Consider the following 17430-nt stretch of genomic DNA (forward strand, 5'->3'; position numbering starts at 1 on the left):
GCACTGTAAGTTGATGATATGGCTTTTTAATATGTTTTAATATGGCTCTGGTCACAGAGCTTTTTATATAGACGTCGAGGCATTTTTTATAGGCCGGGTAGAATCTGCGATCTTTGGCCCAGTTCGTTTGCTACTTCCATGGCTGCAATGCGCTGTGTTTTCCACCAACTGGCAACCCGGGGTGTCGAAATACTATTGGGTAATTTGGCAGTGGGCGGGATCACACTGATCAAAACAAAAACAGACATTCTGACACGTAACATACATTTCAAAGTAGAATAACTGGCTGTAGCATTGTTTTTCCTATCTTCAAACATATTAAGGTATTTTAATGCTTCAGGACAGTAAAAAAAAGTACATACAGCACCTATTTTCATAATATAAAGTATGCTAAAGTATACTTCTTTTTCACAAGGGTTGCCGTGACATGAAAGATATTTTGGGTATCTGCCTTGTGTCATGTCTCTCTTCTGGCAAAAAGAAGGATCGGCAATGCTCTGGTGGTATTTACGAGCTCAAATGAAAGTTCAGACTATATTTGGAGGATTAGTCTTCTCTGACAGCTGAATACTTAACCGGCATTGATCATGCAGCAGTGGACTCTGTTGTAACGATGATGCAGCTCATGCGCACCGCTACCGGGCTCTGATTGGCCAGTCATGCAGTCTGAGTTCTATCAGCCCACTTAGACCCAACAGGCCTTGAGCTCTCAGTTCTCAGTTTGAAACACACTAAACATAGATCTGGGTGCACTGACACCAAGGTCTTAGAAAAAAAGGGGTCAATTAAAGAGTTTCAAAATCAGTACAATTTCAGAAACACAAACAAAATGTATTACATTTATTTTATAAAATATATTGAAAGAGAAAAGAGAATTTTTAAATCTAATATTATTTCACAATATTGCAGATTTTCTTTAACTGGATTTCTGATCAAATTAATGCAGCCTTGGTGAGTGCAAGCAACATATTTCAAATAAATAAATAAATAAACTCTTAGCAACCCCAAACTTTTATGTTTTTAGTTATAGGACATACAGTGGCAGACAGGAAGTGTATACTCTCAGATTTGGGATTGGGAAGCGACCCGAGCTGCCCGTGTCGACGCATATGCACTACCCTCCAGGTTCAGGACAATCTCCATCTATTTATTTACCTAAAATTCTATAAATCATGTGTATTCAAGATCTAAAACATGAGTGATGGGGCCATCACCTTCAGGAAGGGCGTTGCTCATGCTCAGGACCGTCATCAGGTTATTCACGTCGCTGTTGATGCTCTGTGCGACTCCGGGGTACTGCAGGAACCAAGAGTATGTTACACTGGGTTTAGAAAACATTATGCAGAGGCAGTTCATTTCGTAAACCAAAACATGTTCAAACCGTAAGAGCATCCAGGGGAAAGAACACCTGGGCTGCTGCAAACAAACGCAACACAAGTGGCCTCCAGCAAAACAGCCCTGACCTTGTTGCACATACTTTGGGGGGAGGGGGGCTACTTCATTTAATAAAAGTTCAAAACTGTTTGTTTTACTAAAAAAGTTGAGAGGTGCCACATTCAGATAGATCTAGGTTATATAATCATAAACATGGTTGCAACTGTTTGCAAAAGCTGATAGTGGGAATTGCTCCTTGGACTTCAAGCAGTTGGAGCTCCAAACTGACCTGTTAGGCTACGTTCACACTTAGCGTCTTTTTTGACAAAAAAAAAAAGTTAACAACGGCGTTTTTTTAGCAAAAAAAAAAAAAACGCTGCGCATTCGGTAACAAATAGCAGCCGAGCGCGTCTTTTGTTGCTATAACAACAGCTGCAACAGTAGTGTGCCCACACAGCCTCTTTGTGATATGTTATGATAGAGTTGTGTACTCATATCAAACAGCTCCTTGTGCTCCGAAACAAGGACGATTAGTTTTTCTACCGGCACCGTGTCCATTTTTCTTGTTGTTATGGAAACGACAGGTCTCGCTACTCGCTTGTCATTGGTCAGCTGTCAAAAATGCGCTTGACGTAGGGCGTTCTTTTCAGAAAAGTTAAACTTTTTTCAACTTTAAAAGACGCTCTGAGCTGCAGAAAAAGACGCCGGCGGTGGCGTTTAAAAAAGCGCTCAGGACTTTTTTGAAAAAACGGTTTACTCCATAGGGTTCTAATGTAGAACAGACGCTGGCAGTTTGAAAAAAGACGCTAAGTGTGAACATAGCCTTAGGAGACTTTTATTGCACCTTTAAAGGGCATTATATACAGTATGTGATAGGCAGGAAGCTTTGTTTGTGATTTTTGTGTGGAATGCAAGCAACGATATCCAACTGCTGCTTCAGCTTAAATCTTTTTATCTTGTGTGGTGTCACATTGAAAATTAACTAAACTCATAAACAACCTTTAATGACCATAAACCATTATTGACTGGCAGCAAGTTTAAAATAGTACTTTCTGCCCACAACTAACCTGGATTTTCATGGCGACCTCTCGACCGTCTTTCATCTTGGCCAGATGGACCTGACCAATGGAAGCAGCAGCAAACGGTCTGTCCTCAAACAAATCCAGTTTATCCCTCCAGTTCGGGCCCAGGTCTTGACTCAGAGCTTTCTGCACAGATGAACCAGCAACATGTATGGAGTTTTCCTTTTTTTTTATATACTGACGTAAAACATTAAAATATTTTGTAGTTTAAGAAGATGGTACCGTCATCTGTTTGATGGGCATGAAGTCAGCACTCTGACGCACACGTTCGAAGATCTTGGCCAGCTGTGGGTTGATGAATGCATCATCTGAAACATTAAACACACATACAATGTTGGTATAGTACTAATGCTATTGCCAAATGAAAACAATGGCCCTGTTTATAGCTGGTATTAACATCCTTCCTGGGTGATCCAATCACAAGTGCTCAGCAGAGACAGGGTGCCACTTAAGGCGGGCATACACTGTACGATTTTCATCCGATGACTCGTGCGACTTTTTCGGGTCGGGGCGATTTTCAGCTTTGTCGTGCGTCGTTTGTCGTGCAGTGTACAGGGAGAAACGAGAGGCGATTAACCTCTCCTGACCGGCAATCGGATGGTCGGATGAATTTCTGGCATGTTAGAAATTGTGGTCGCTCCTTGTGACTATATCGCACAGTTGAAGCAGAGCTATGAACCGATTGCCCTAAACTCAGTGTTTTTCCCTCACTGTGCGAAAATAGAAGTTTAACCATTTGATCTGCAGCAAAAAAAAAAAAAAAAAAAAAGAGATCTTTAAGTTCTGTAGCTCAAACTATCTGCAAATTACTGTTGCTTGCCTCTAGTTCGTGTTGCAAACTTTTCTCGTGTTGCTCTTTTGTTCATTTGTTAAACAATGCATTTGAAATAAATGTTTTTAATTTTCATTGATGACTAATTATTGCATTGTTCGGACATATTAGACTATTAATAATTAATTATATGCCTATAATTTTTTGTAATCGATTCGTGCATATTTCACACGTATAGTGTGAGCAGTGAAGTCGCAGCTCGACGTTCGGACCGTATAGTGTGAGCACATAAATCCTGAGCTTTGGCTTTACATCGAATGCGATCTACTCGTTCAGTGCGAGTAGGTAACCTTGCTGAAATCACACAGTGTATGCCCGCCTTTACAGGTATTACTAACATCAAATGGGTTTCCTGTGACTACATGCTAATTACTATTAATGCAGAAAAATGCTACATTGCTTATCAATTGTAAACAGTGTATAGATACACTATCGTTCAAATGTTTAGGTTTGGTAAGATGTCGGTTTATGCTCACCAAGGCTGCATTTATTTCTTTATTATGTAAAAACAGTAATACTGTGAAATATTATTACTTTAATTTTTTTTTTTCTAATTTATTTTATAAAGTAATTTATTCCTGTGCTGGCAAAGCTGAATTTTCAGCATCATTAGTCTTCAGTGTCACATAATTCTTCAGAAATCATTCTAATATGCTGATTTGGTACACATAGTGCTGCGTAACATTTTTGTCGAAAACCACGATGCATTGTTTTTCAGGATTCTCACATGAATAGAAAGTTCAAAAGAACAGCATTTATTTGAATTAGAAGATTTTTGTAATGATGTAAAACACTTTACTGCTACTTTTGATTAATTTAATGGGTTTTAGCTAAAAAGTTTCACTTTATTTGGTAACAATTTATTTTACAGTGTCCTTGTTACGTGTGTTAGATATAGTTACTATAGTAATAACTATAAATTATGTATAACCCACATCCTAACCCTTATATACTTATACATATTACCTATAGTAAGTACATGCAATTACTTCATATTACTCAATACTTAATGTATAATTACACTAACACAGACTCCTTGAAATAGTGTAACTCTGTATTTTAAGGTGACAGTTACATTGTACTTAATTAAGTACCGAGTAATAATTATTAACTACGTGTACTTAATAAAGTGATGATTCGGGTTTGGTTTAGGGTTAGTTACTTGTAATTATGCATAATTTACTGTAATTACTATAGTAAGTACGCGTTGTAACATGTAACTACGTCAACTTAAAATAAAATAAAAACATTACTGACCCCACAGAGTAATAGTAACAGAATAAGTCACTGTAAAGAATGCCCTGTAATACCTTTTTTTATTTTCACACAACACTTGACTGACGGGTCACTTTTCTGTTCAGGGCACGTTAATCTTTACACAACAAATGTGATGTGGTGACATTTGAATATGGTTTGAATGATTGCATCACTTGAGGCAGATGTCAATACCAGGTATAAACGGTAACGGTGTTGTCCTGCGTTTCTTAATCTTATTAAATCTGTGGTCATGTTACAGGTTTACTCAGTTGCAGTGCATGTCAACCCATATACATGTAAACAGGATTTTAGAGATGGTTTCACGAGAAGGAACAGAGTATTCCTTCTCGTGTCACTGTGTGACAGATGTACACCACAGATGTACAGATGTACTGTAAACAAGTCAGCAGCCATATCACCCTGTAGCCCAAGACTGGTTGCCCACTGAAGCTAAGCGGGGCTGAGCCTGGTTAGTACCTGGATGGGAGACCTCCTGAGAAAAACCAGGTTGCTGCTGGAAGAGGTGTTAGTGTGGCCAGCAGGGGTCGCTCACCCTGTGGTCTGTGTGGGTCCTAACGCCCCAGTGTAGTGATGGGGACACTATACTGACAAAAGAGCGCCGTCCTTCGGATGAGACGTTAAACCGAGGCCCTGACTCTCTGTGGTCATTAAAAATCCCAGGATGTCCTTCGAAAGAGTAGGGGTGTAACCCCGGCGTCCTGGCCAAATTTGCCCAGTGGCCTCTGTCCATCATGGCCTCCTAATCATCCTCCTATATATACTAATTGGCTTCATCACTGTCTCCTCTCCACCAGTAAGCTGGTGTGTGGTGGGCGTTCTGGCGCAATATGGCTGCCGTCGCATCATCCAGGTGGATGCTGCACATTGGTGGTGGTTGAGGAGATTCCCCCCTTCTATGTAAAGCGCTTTGAGTGTCCAGAAAAGCGCTATATAAATGTAAAAGAATTAAGTCTTCGAGAGAGAGAGAGAGTGCGAAAGAGAGAGAGAAACAACCCGCTTGATCCGAACCCAGTGAGAGCTCCTCTCCTTCAGAATGCAGGAAAGAAAGTTGAAAGATTTTCCATAACTTAAAAAAAAGGAAAGCTTTACAGTTGCCATGGTTTTTATCCTGGTTCACTTGTTTGACCCAGATTAGTCTGATGACCTCACATTTTCTGAGCTGATACTGTGACTGAGTAATGTGGGCTACATAGTGTCAGTAATTCCTACAGTATCTGTTCAATAACAAACATTAGAACAACATTGCAGCATTCGTATTTTTGTATTCCCCAAAATACATACATAATTGACCTTTGTCTCAACCCAGCAAATTCTCGCATAGTTGTGTGTCTATCGTAATACTGCATTGTCAACAAAAATAAACTAATTTTGCCTCAAATCAATATGTCATACACATTTGTTAATTTATTTGGTAAGCAACCATATAATAAGCAGTATAAATGTGCAATCTACATTATTGCACAAATAAACACTGTCTGGGTTTATTTTGCAGTAACATCCATTAATGTTTTTATTACTTTTTTTTTTTTTTTTAAGTAGAGGTCTCTCTCCACTCCAGATGTAGAAACAGATCCCGTACACAATATTCTGACATATTATTACAGTTTAAAATAACCGTTTTCTATTTTAGATTATATTTCATGATGCAATTTCTGTGCTGACAAACCAGAATTGTCAGCATCATTACACCAGTCTTCAGTGTCACATGATCCTTCATTAATCATTCTAATATGCTGATTTGCTGCTCAAGAAACATTTCTTATTATCAATGTTGAAAACCTTGAAAAACTTTCCCCTTGATACCATGATCATTTTCTTAAAGGATTCTTTGATGAATAGAAACTTCTGTAACATTATAAAACTTCTTTATGGTCACTTTTAAATGTATTTAATGTGTTCTTTCTGAATAAAGTATTAATTTCTTTCCAAAAAAACCCCAGCTTTCTGTCTCCAAACTTTTGAAAGGTAATGCATTTCTTTTTTCCACATTTTAATATGGACATTCATAAAAACATTAGAGGTCTCTCTCCATTCCAGCTGTAAAAACAGACCCTGTACACAACAGTTTAGCCATGTCTTGACGGGCGATTGTGTGTGCCAGTCTTTTCAGAACTTCCTGAAGTGTAGCGCAAAGGTCACGTTTCTGGCATAGCTGCGGGCTTATTTTGAGCTTCGCCGATGCCAGTGCTGTCGCTGTCCTTCACTGCCGGTCGTGCGATCTGCAGCTTACAAAATCCTGCCTATCTTGATGAAAATGACACGGTGCATGAGGCCGGTGCATGAGCAGCGGCCGAGGTTTGGAAATGTCATGCAGGGAGGCTGTGTGTGCATTGATCTATGCGCTGCATTCTTGAGTGGGTGACACAGATGCTTTCGTTCTGGCTGTCCAATACACGTTAATGCACACAGAGCGGGGGAGAATGACCTCACATGCCTACCAGACATAATCAACATATTTGCACAGAGAAGAGGCGCATTTGTGTGTCAGAAGAAGTTAGACAATGTTTGAGCAGCTTGTCAATGCAGACAGAAGCGGATTCAAGGGCGTGAGGAAACGACAGGCAACTTTTCATGAACTTTTCATTCAAGAGTCGTGAACAGGAAAGCAAACGGTCAGTTCCTACCATACACAACCGTTCAAAAGTTTGGGATCAGTAATATTTTTTAAAAGTCGTCACCTATGCTCATCAAGGCAGCATTTATTTGATCAAGAATACTGTAAAGACAGTAATAAATATTATTATTGTGGAATATTGCATTATATTTTAAAATGTAGTTTATTCCTGTGATGGCAAAGCTGTATTTTTTCAGCATCATTACTTCAGTCTATAGTGTCAATGATCCTTCTGAAATCATTCTAATATGCTGATTTGCATATTAAGAAATTGATGCTTTGGCACATTCACACATTTAACCATAACTCAAACATTGGCAGTTGAGAAACATTCACCAAAATGATTTCATTTATTAACAAAAAATAAGTAATTTTCCCGTTTGAGTGTGGATAGACAAATTGCTTGTCGCTGTTATCTTATGATGTCTCAACTGGTTAGAAGATAGTGTAAACCTTTAGACGAAAAGATCTTTAAGATCATGATAACTATAAACTCATTCAAGTATGTCTAAACTGGTAGTGTGCGAGGACCCCAAAGTGCCAGCATGGAAAAAAGTTAGCATCCATTTTCCACCGCTGTATGGAAAACAACGCAGGAAGTTTATTTGAGGGTATTTTATCTTTAGACGTTTGCATATCAGAGGAAATAATCTGCATCTCCAATTTCTCTGCACCTTTCTGTAAGCGGTTCCCAGTCACTCACATCACCAGGCTTTAAATCCGAGACAGGCCAAGATCACATACCAGCCTAACTTGAGAGCGGCCCATGACTTAAAACAGGAATCAGCCGCAGGTTATGAGCTCTTGTCAGTCATGGATGACTCCTTATTGGTCCTAACAAATCTTTGAGGAGTGACCTTAACGTGGCAGCTTGTTACACAAACAGCATTCTCTTACCCTGGATACTGAGCATCTGACCGAGCTTGAGGGCCGCCCCACGAACTTTACACAGTGTCCTGACGATACGCTCCGCGTTGGCCTCCGAAAGGAAGGGGCTTTGGTCCAGAACTGCCTTCTTATCACCTATGTGAAATTACAACTCTGTTAACATTTTCGACAGGACTTAAACAAGAACACTGATAATGCCTAATGGGACAAATAGACACATTTTTATACAGAGAGGTCCAAAAGTTTCAGACAACCATTGCATGTGCCATTTGAAACAAAGATAATCTGTGCTGCTGAGAACCATTTGCTCATGTAAACAAAACCCCACAAACTATTAGATCAGAGTCGTCATGGTCTCTGTGAGGACATTAGAGCTATTCCTGGATGTGATGATGAGGTCAAAGGTACCGGTAATAATTATCCAGCATCTACATAGATAAGATATAGTTACAGGCTGCTGTCCTTAGAACACATTTTCTCAGTTCCCATATGGTGTCGATGCCACCAAGACATTAGGCAATAATAACTTGTGTACACATTTATATTTATACAGTTCTTATTTAATATGTAAATCTGTACATAGGCCTTCTACTTACCATCTAAATGTACATTCCTTTTATCCCTTCATTTTCTCCTACTTATTTAATTTTTTATACATTTTTAAGCATTTGGCAGACGCTTTTATCCAAAGCGACTATAGCCCTATTCGCACGGGATAAGTATTACCTGGTGACCTCTAGTCATTTGTAATAATTGCGGAGGTTGCCTGTGATCCTAATCCCTTGCCGTGTCTGTAATTTGTAAAGTAAAAATTCGTCGTATATATATATTTTTCAAGGTTTTTATTTTCTTTGTGCTTTTTTTATCCATCTTTTGCGAAGAATGGAGGCTGCGTTGGACTGTTTTAATAGTATTTTGGGTGCTGATAAATATCGCTACACCATACAACTATAACATTCGCAGAAAGAGAAAGATAAAAACCATCACAGGCTTCGTTTATCCCGAGCGGACACGCCACACGAAATTCAAATGTGAGTGGGTAATTTCTAAATCAGACGAGGTCCCCAGATAATACTAATCCAGTGTGAATAGGGCATTGCATTTCAAGGTACACATTTTACATTCTTACTTTCCCTGGGAATCGAACCCATGACCTTAGCGTTGCAATCGCCAACGCTCTACTGTCTGAGCTACAGGAAAGCTTTTATAAATGTTATTTACTGTATGTTTGCGAAAACTTAGAGCTCCAGGAAACCAAACCAATTTCCTTGGCGAATAAAGTGCATTCTGATTCTGACATAACGCCATTTCAATGACACTTTGAGCTGATAATGCCTATGGAGTCAAAAGATGAGGGCGTAGATCCAAACACCAAACTAAATAAGCAGTTTAAAAAAATTGCAACGTTTGTAAACCAACATTCAAGATTAGGGTACGACCAAAGTAATCAAACTTGTACTGATCTACTAATCTGAAAACTGATGGTAATATTGAAAACTCATTATCGATGACTCTGTGGTTGTGGTTATGTTTAATGTTTTTTTTAAAGCAAAGTAAATCTAAGTAAACAGAGCACTCAGAGCATAAGAAATTTACTGCGTTTAAAGACAAAAAAAAAAAATCTACTAACTAAAATTATTTAAGCATTAAATAAAAAAAATTAAAATACAATATAAAAAAACAGCAGAGTAAGTGGCTAGATATGCTGAGATCATAAGTTTGATTCATGAACGTTCGATTTATTACTTTCAAAGCATTAACATAATTAAATATGTACCTTGAATTCAATGCAAGTCGTTCTGGATAAAAGTGTCTGCCAGATGCAAAAATGTACAATAAAATAAAAGTTTGCATTCATAATCTTTCATTAAACATAACAACGCTCTACACATTCACAATTGCCTTTAAACATGGCAACACAAATGTGGCAGCGTGTATGTCCGACTAAAGCTCTTTCTGTGGCGTAAGAAGATTTGAAGTTGAGCTGAGAGATCCTAGATGATGGGAGCAGTGCACATATTGACAATCACAAGTGGTGAACTAAGTTAAATGTTTAAATAATGAGAAACAAAATTTTTAAAAATAGTATACATTTCAATAAGATACTGACAATTTTTCATACCAATTACACAGATTATGTATTATATAGTGTATGGTCTGTGCTGCAAAAGTGGCTTGTCTCTACATTAAAACTGCCTCTCAGACTAATTTAGGAGCACTTTAGAACAGACAACTCTATAAATGTTATTATGCGTATGTTATTATACATGTAGTCTAGTTAAAGCAAACACAGACAGTCAAAAGAGCAATAGCGCCCACCTGTCTAAGAGTAAATAATTCCATACGCACACTAGATTTTTAGTACAGCTTGTGCTGAAAGGAGGGACGAAAGAAAGACTTTTTTTTTTCATTTCTACAAATGATGCACATTGGTTATGATATAGGCTATTGTGGGGTTGTGGTGAGTAGTGCACACGTGTTTATGTGTGGGTGACTGGAGTTTAAATACCCACAATCTCCTTTCTATTCTTTCCTGTCTCATCACTCACTCTCTCAGTTAATGCAATGGTTTAAAGTCCAAAAACAAACAAAAAACTCTGACTGTATGCGATTTATCACTTGTAATCATGCTATACCTGTCACTTTCAATAAAACAGACTAATGACTAATAATTATGAATGCATTGTCCTGATCCAAACTGTATCTGTAAAGATCTAGTAGAATTGAATACAATTGTCTTACCATTCTTCTCCTCGTATCTTAGGCTTTTCTTTGCTACTTCGGCCAAAGCTCCAATTCCCAAACCCACAGCAAGACCTGCAAGAGATTATTAAAGTCACCATGAAATCAAAATGGACAATTCTTGTTTTTTAATGTAATATTGTAGTATTATATAAATTATTTATCTGTGCACATTTTTTTAACTCATGTCGTGAGCCCTTGTAATCTTTAATCAAAATAAATTCCCCTCCCTCTTGCAGCAACAGCTCTTCTTATTTCTGATGACATGTTTACTGGCGCAAGGGGGATAACCTGTCACTCAGATGACATCACAGCCATAGCAAATCAAAACCATCCAATCAATTCACGATGGAAAAAAAAAATTGTTGTTCTTGTTGATCAAGAAGCCGTTTCCCTTGGATATAAGTCACAATAGAGAAGAGACTCACAACTTCCGTTTCAAGCTGACCTTAAGCAATTAGTCTCAAAAGACTACATTCATGATAAAAAAAGAAGGAACAAGGAAATGGTCCATAAATGAACAGAAGTTAAACATACTGAAACAATCATTATCTCACACCTCAAAACAGCACTTCCACCCTGAACAAAAAGAGCTGTATTTACATCTGTCTTTTGAATTGCTTTGAGAAAAATACCCACAGCAACACTGATGCTGTATAATGTGAACCTGACAAGAAGGAAACATCAGAAATAGCATTTCCAAACCACTGTAGTCAGCACGTTTTCTGTGGTAGAGCTGAGAATCAATAACAAGTTTGGGTGCAATCTTCTTCAATAGTTATGTAATCATTTTCTGATTATGCAACCCTCCTGCTTTTGAGAAATTTAGGACGGGTGTCAAGTCGGTTGTAAATCAAGCACTGAAACTAAACGCCTCAGTGTAAGCTGGCAAGAAATGTTTTCATTCAGATATATGAATATATATATATATATATATATATATATATATATATATATATATATATATATATATATATATATTCAGATATATGAATATATATATATATATATATATATATATATATATATATATATATATATATATATATATATATATATATATATATATATATATATATCATTGAAAATTTTGTTTCAATTTACACATATATGTACATACACACTCTGCCTCTGAGACTAATTTAGGAGCACTTTAGAAAGGACAACTCTATAAATGTCATTATGCATATTTTATTATACATGCAGTCTAGTTAAAGCAAACACAGAGCAATAGCTGTTTTTTTAGTCAATAATTCCATATGCAGACTAAATTTTCTGTACTAAAATTTTTTAAAAATAATAAATTATATATATTTCTTTTTTTTCTTTTTTCTCTCTCCTAGGAATCTTAACGTTTCAGAAACGCATTTTGATGCCTATTCTTATCCTGGTTACGTTTTTCATCAACACTGCTAGGGAAGTTCTAGGTTGATGATTAAGCAGGTTCCTGTTTTTATGTCTCTTCATGCCTGCAGGAGTTTAAGGACTCGAGGAAAAGGGGCCATGCCAGGGTACTCAAACACTGCAACATCAGATGCATTGTTCTGCATTTGCTCTTTTTAAACACGTAACATTTGCAATTCCATTGTGCACATGGACTAATTCATGCGACTACACAATTCAGAAATCTAGCAATCAAAAACAAGTACACTATTAGTACACTATAGTAAACTATTAAAAAGTTTGGGGACAGTAAGTTTTTTTTACTTTTAATACTTTTATTTAGAAAGGATGCATTCAATTGGTGAAAGTGACTGAAAAAAGTGACTTTTTTTATTTTAAATCCATCATAGTTTCCACAAAAGCACACAACTGCTAAACTGCTATGTTTCTTGAGCAGCAAATCAGCATATTAGAAGGATTTCTGAAGGATCATGTGACACTGAAGACTGGAGTAATGATGCTGAAAATTCAGCTTTGCCAATCACAGGAATAAATTACATTTTAAAATATATTAAAATAGCCCTTTGATAATATTATACCTGATAATACAATTTTAATGATTTGACTGTATTTGTGATCAAATAAAGAGACCATAAGAGACTTCTTTTAAAAACATTAAAAATCTTACACACCCCAAACTTTTAAACGGTAGTGTTTTTATAGTTCCTTATCTGAAATTCATAAACATCAGAGTAATATTCACACATATCGTCAAAGCAAATTTTTTTTTGCAAGATTGCACAGTGGTTTAGATCGCTCTCAGATTGCCTGATAGCATGACCAAGGCCACTACGGGCCCAAGTCTCGTGTTACAAAAACAGAGAGGTATGCTTCTGAACATATACACCAAAATGAACATGCTGCTTAAAAACAGTTGTTAGGGCACTGATTTAAGGGACATCTACAGTCACTAAAATTGAGAAGAAGAAGAACGCAACCACACGAAAGCCTGCCAAAGTGACGGATACTATTCTTAGATTCAATCAATCACAATCACTATCTTTAACTATCCAACGAGAGCTAGAGGAAGGGAGCCAGAAAAGAGTTGAACTGGATAGCTTGCTCATGTCCAGGAGTGAGGTCAAGGTGAGGACAGAGGTCAGACGCACATCACATAAAACAACTTCAACTGTGACAACAACATAAATAACAACACAAACAATGTTTCCTCGAAGTGACGTTCTGTCAGTAAGAGTAACAAAATGACTTAAATTCTGTAATATGACACTTTAAGGGTAATCAAAATATCTATAAAAAAAAATTAGGGGGCGGCCTTGATTTTGATTTATCCATCAGAAATTTATTAGAACGTGAGGTGGTCCATTTACACAAGGTTAGTTTTGTTCATTTTATTATTATTTACTACTACTACTACATTACTGTTAGTGTTAATAATAATACATAGCCTAATGATTAAAAGAATAACTACAGATACATTATTATTATTGCTACATTAATGTTAATTCTAATAATAATAAAACTATACACATTTTTTATTATACAAGTATAAATGTTTAATAATGAAAAACATTTGCTTTAATATTGAACAATAATGTAGTAATGTTTATGGCTGTTGAATTTGCTTATACACAGTATAATATTAACAGCATGTTGCATGCAGTCTTCAAACTGGATGCCACATAAAACTTAAGTCATCTTGAACAGACTCGGTAGCTTTGATCCCTATAGAGCACATAAAGAAGACTTGTCAACACATCCCCCTTATAAATTCACACAGTCCCATGATGACTTGGTGGTTCAGAGAATGTTGAATCCAAGCAGCCTAGGTCACTGCAAGTATATACCAATGGGCTTGTAGTAAACAGATGCCTGAAGATGTTTTCTTGCAACCGTGGTAGATAAGAGTTCAATCTGATAGCAGACACTCAAACCTTTCACCCAGCATGCGCACACACACCAACAGCAGATGAGAGTAGATACACGTTTTAACGTCTCAATTAGTGTACGTCAGTGGAAAACTAGCTTGCAGCGAACCAGAGACAGAGAGCTACTATGACCGCTAGCCTTTCATTTTCCCATGTGACAGCACTTTTCGCTCAAACCCTCGTCTATATCTAGCCATTCACTCCCTGTAACTGTATTCAGGACTAGTCCTCTGAGAAATCACCAATACACTGTCATTTAAACAACAAAAGCGTGTAAAGTTACACATCGCCAGAGCAGAATGGGAAGCTCTATCTTAAGGGGAAACAGGTGATGCACATTCCCAGACCGGTTAAGCTCTGTCCCATAATCCAAATCAGCGGCAGCCGCAGTCTACGATATTACTGTTCAACATGCAGATTAACCTTGAGCCCTCAATCTGGCTCTGACATGTTGTATGAGGATAGAGAAGCAGCTAATTTAAACAGGCATTAGATCATAGCACGATTAACAATGCCAGAAAGGACAGCAACAAAGGAAAGCCAAATATACCAATCCAAAAAATGGCCTTAGGAATTCATAACTTGGTAATGGTATGGTAAAGATAAACTCATAATGATGCATTAGACAACATGTACAGTACTAAATATATTCAATAGATTTGGTGGCAGCACAGTGCAAAATAGCAAAATTGAAGTAGTATCCACTCGCTGGTTTGGATGCACTGTGCAAAAGCAAGTTTTCAGTTACCATGGGCATTGTAGAAATGCCCTAATTACCTTCATCCATGCTTCATTTATTTCTCCATAGAGTCCAGTAACAGGAGAATTACCAAGTGTAAAATATTCAACTGCCAATAATTTGTCTGCCCACGTGAGGCAATCACGTATAATAAAACGCCATTTTATAGGCTACTGATAACAGGCAACTTAATCTCAAGAGAATGTACATCATTTTAAACAGAGTGTTAAAGTTTTGAAAGGTAAGTGTACATGCATAAGAAATATTTTCAATAACCTTACCTCCAAAATTCGCTAGTCTCCCCAGCCGTGTGACCGGTACTTTCCGCTCTCTCGCTCTTTCACTAAGCTACAGCGGGAAAGAACAGGCATTTAGAGTGGGTCATTAGCCTATGTCATGTGCTTTCCAATTAGTACAAATATCCTTTTTAAAAGTACTGGACATACAAACTTTAGGATTTTCAGGGCTCAATGCTAAGGATTTTTTCTTCTGGCCCTGCCAAAATTTTCACTTGCCCCACCACAAAAAAGTAATAAATAAATAAATCTAATAAAACAGGCCTAGTTATTGTTTTTTTTTTAACCCCTGACCACTTAATAAACAAGATTATGACACAAAAACTACTAGCCCAACTCATATATTCCAAATACTGTTTGTAGACAAGTAAACGGTCAATAATAAAATATGAAATAATAATCTAATTACGAGCAAATACATACAATAGAACAAACATAACAATTAAAATTTTCTAACAGTAGTTCTCTGATACAAAAAAAAAGTAAATATTATCTATAAAAATTAAATATAGATTAATCCTTACTAAAATTACAAAAGTTATTTAGTTAAAGAGCAGCGAGTAATTATTTTTGTTATTGTCCTTTGTTGTTTGATTAACATTAAAAACACAGACAGCAGCAGTTCTATTAGACTTCCTGGATCCAATATAGTGTTACAACACAACATGTAACTGACTGTTTACGAGGACACTCGCCAATATGGGCATTTTGACGCAATGCTTTGAGAATATGTCCATTCAAGCACAAGACGACGTGAAAGAAATTATTTGCACGCTGTCTGAGATGCGGCTTGCTCGGCACACACTTCGAGTACAGAGTTCTCTTTCGTGTCTACTTGTGATTGAATATTTAGATTGGCAGGGCTTTAAAAAAAAACACATGTGCAAATGACAAGCCTTTGTGACAATGCAGCACTGGCCAGATCGGGTAAGTGACTGTTCTGCCAACTGTCCCGAGCATCGTTCACGCTGGCCCCGGGCCATATTGTCGAGCCCTGATTTTTAATGTTCTCAACTCAAAATATTAAAAAAATGGTGTTTTGTTGATTTTAGTGTCGATGTTTTTGTTAGCTTTCTTTCCCAATCAAGCAATTGATAGTAAGATTTAATGTAGGAATGAAAAAAGGGATGAGCCCACCGAAACGTCCAGCCAAATTGTTTTGTTGTTTCATGGGGCCTTCAACAAAATCCAATGAAGTTATTTCTTTTTTTGGTCTAGGTGTCTATATCTGCAAACGACTTCTAACTTTAGGGGAACAAACAAGTTGCATAGCAACTATTATTATCCTCTGTAGGGCATGACATATATAGGTGGGACAAATGGCTAGTTACTCATGGGTGATGAGGGATTGGAAAAGGTCGCCTGTACCATTTGTTTATGTGGTTTGGAGCCGTCTCTTTTTGCCTGCCTGGCTTTCTCAATGTCCTCAGCCGTAATGCCTCCCACTGAAGAGTGATCCTGGTGATATGACCGCGTCTGTCCGGTGAACTGGTTAGTAGGGTCCTTGTAGCCTTCGAACAGATTTGACTTCCCTGAGGCCTGGCTGTATGTGCTAGCAGCACCTGCGTTAGCGTCCCTGAAAACTGAATCACTGTCCAAACCTCCATGTGCTGCACTCTCAAAGTTCTCCTCTGAAGCTGTCAAGTCATACTTGGAGTCCACGTCTGTGCTGAAATCAGAAACGCTCTGCTGGCCGCCCGTGAACTCCTAAAAAATAAAGTAGATGAACATCATTTGCTTTTGTCATGTGCTTTCCCACAGCTGAAACAAATTAAATTAAATTAAATTAATGATATATTGTGAATATAATCATGACTAAAGGGTGTTGTTAGACACAATGTAATACATTTTATAAGTGATGAGGTATGCTTTTCTGATAAGGAACTTTTCAAAGCACTATGAAATGCACAATCAGTTCCAGAGGCTTTGATGGCACAAATATCTTGGCAGCACACACTGCTCTCCTATGCTCTGGAAACCCAGGCAGTAATCCAATCTCCAGGTAGGCCTAAATTTCATTTGCATAATCGTATTGTTGGAGTTATTATACCCTATATGTGTTGTTGGAGAATAGAAACCCGAGAACAACAGAGGTGCAACCAAACACCATTATAGAGCGCTTCGAATTACACAAAGCCAGACAGCTATCAATGAAGAAATAACAGATACACATAACTAGATTACCATGAGTCACGAAAAGCCTTGTTAAAAACAAAAGCTATTTTCTTAAAACAATATGGTAAAGGCAACCAATGT

General features: G+C 37.4%; 1 protein-coding gene across 1 annotated transcript in view; it reads right to left on the reverse strand.

The window, feature by feature from the left end:
• coq8aa (coenzyme Q8A-a) overlaps positions 1-17430 on the reverse strand; it is a 29340-nt gene that overhangs the window by 6159 nt on the left and 5751 nt on the right. The window contains exons 3-9 of the mRNA XM_079584258.1: positions 16543-16881; positions 15160-15226; positions 10811-10885; positions 8078-8203; positions 2679-2764; positions 2442-2582; positions 1215-1296 (exon numbers count right to left, since the gene is read on the reverse strand). Coding sequence (XP_079440384.1) covers positions 1215-1296; positions 2442-2582; positions 2679-2764; positions 8078-8203; positions 10811-10885; positions 15160-15226; positions 16543-16881 — 916 coding nt within the window. The remainder of the gene's footprint in view (positions 1-1214; positions 1297-2441; positions 2583-2678; positions 2765-8077; positions 8204-10810; positions 10886-15159; positions 15227-16542; positions 16882-17430) is intronic.

This window comes from Phoxinus phoxinus, assembly GCF_949152265.1.
Source record: "Phoxinus phoxinus genome assembly, chromosome: 16".
NCBI classification, from domain to species: domain Eukaryota; kingdom Metazoa; phylum Chordata; class Actinopteri; order Cypriniformes; family Leuciscidae; genus Phoxinus; species Phoxinus phoxinus.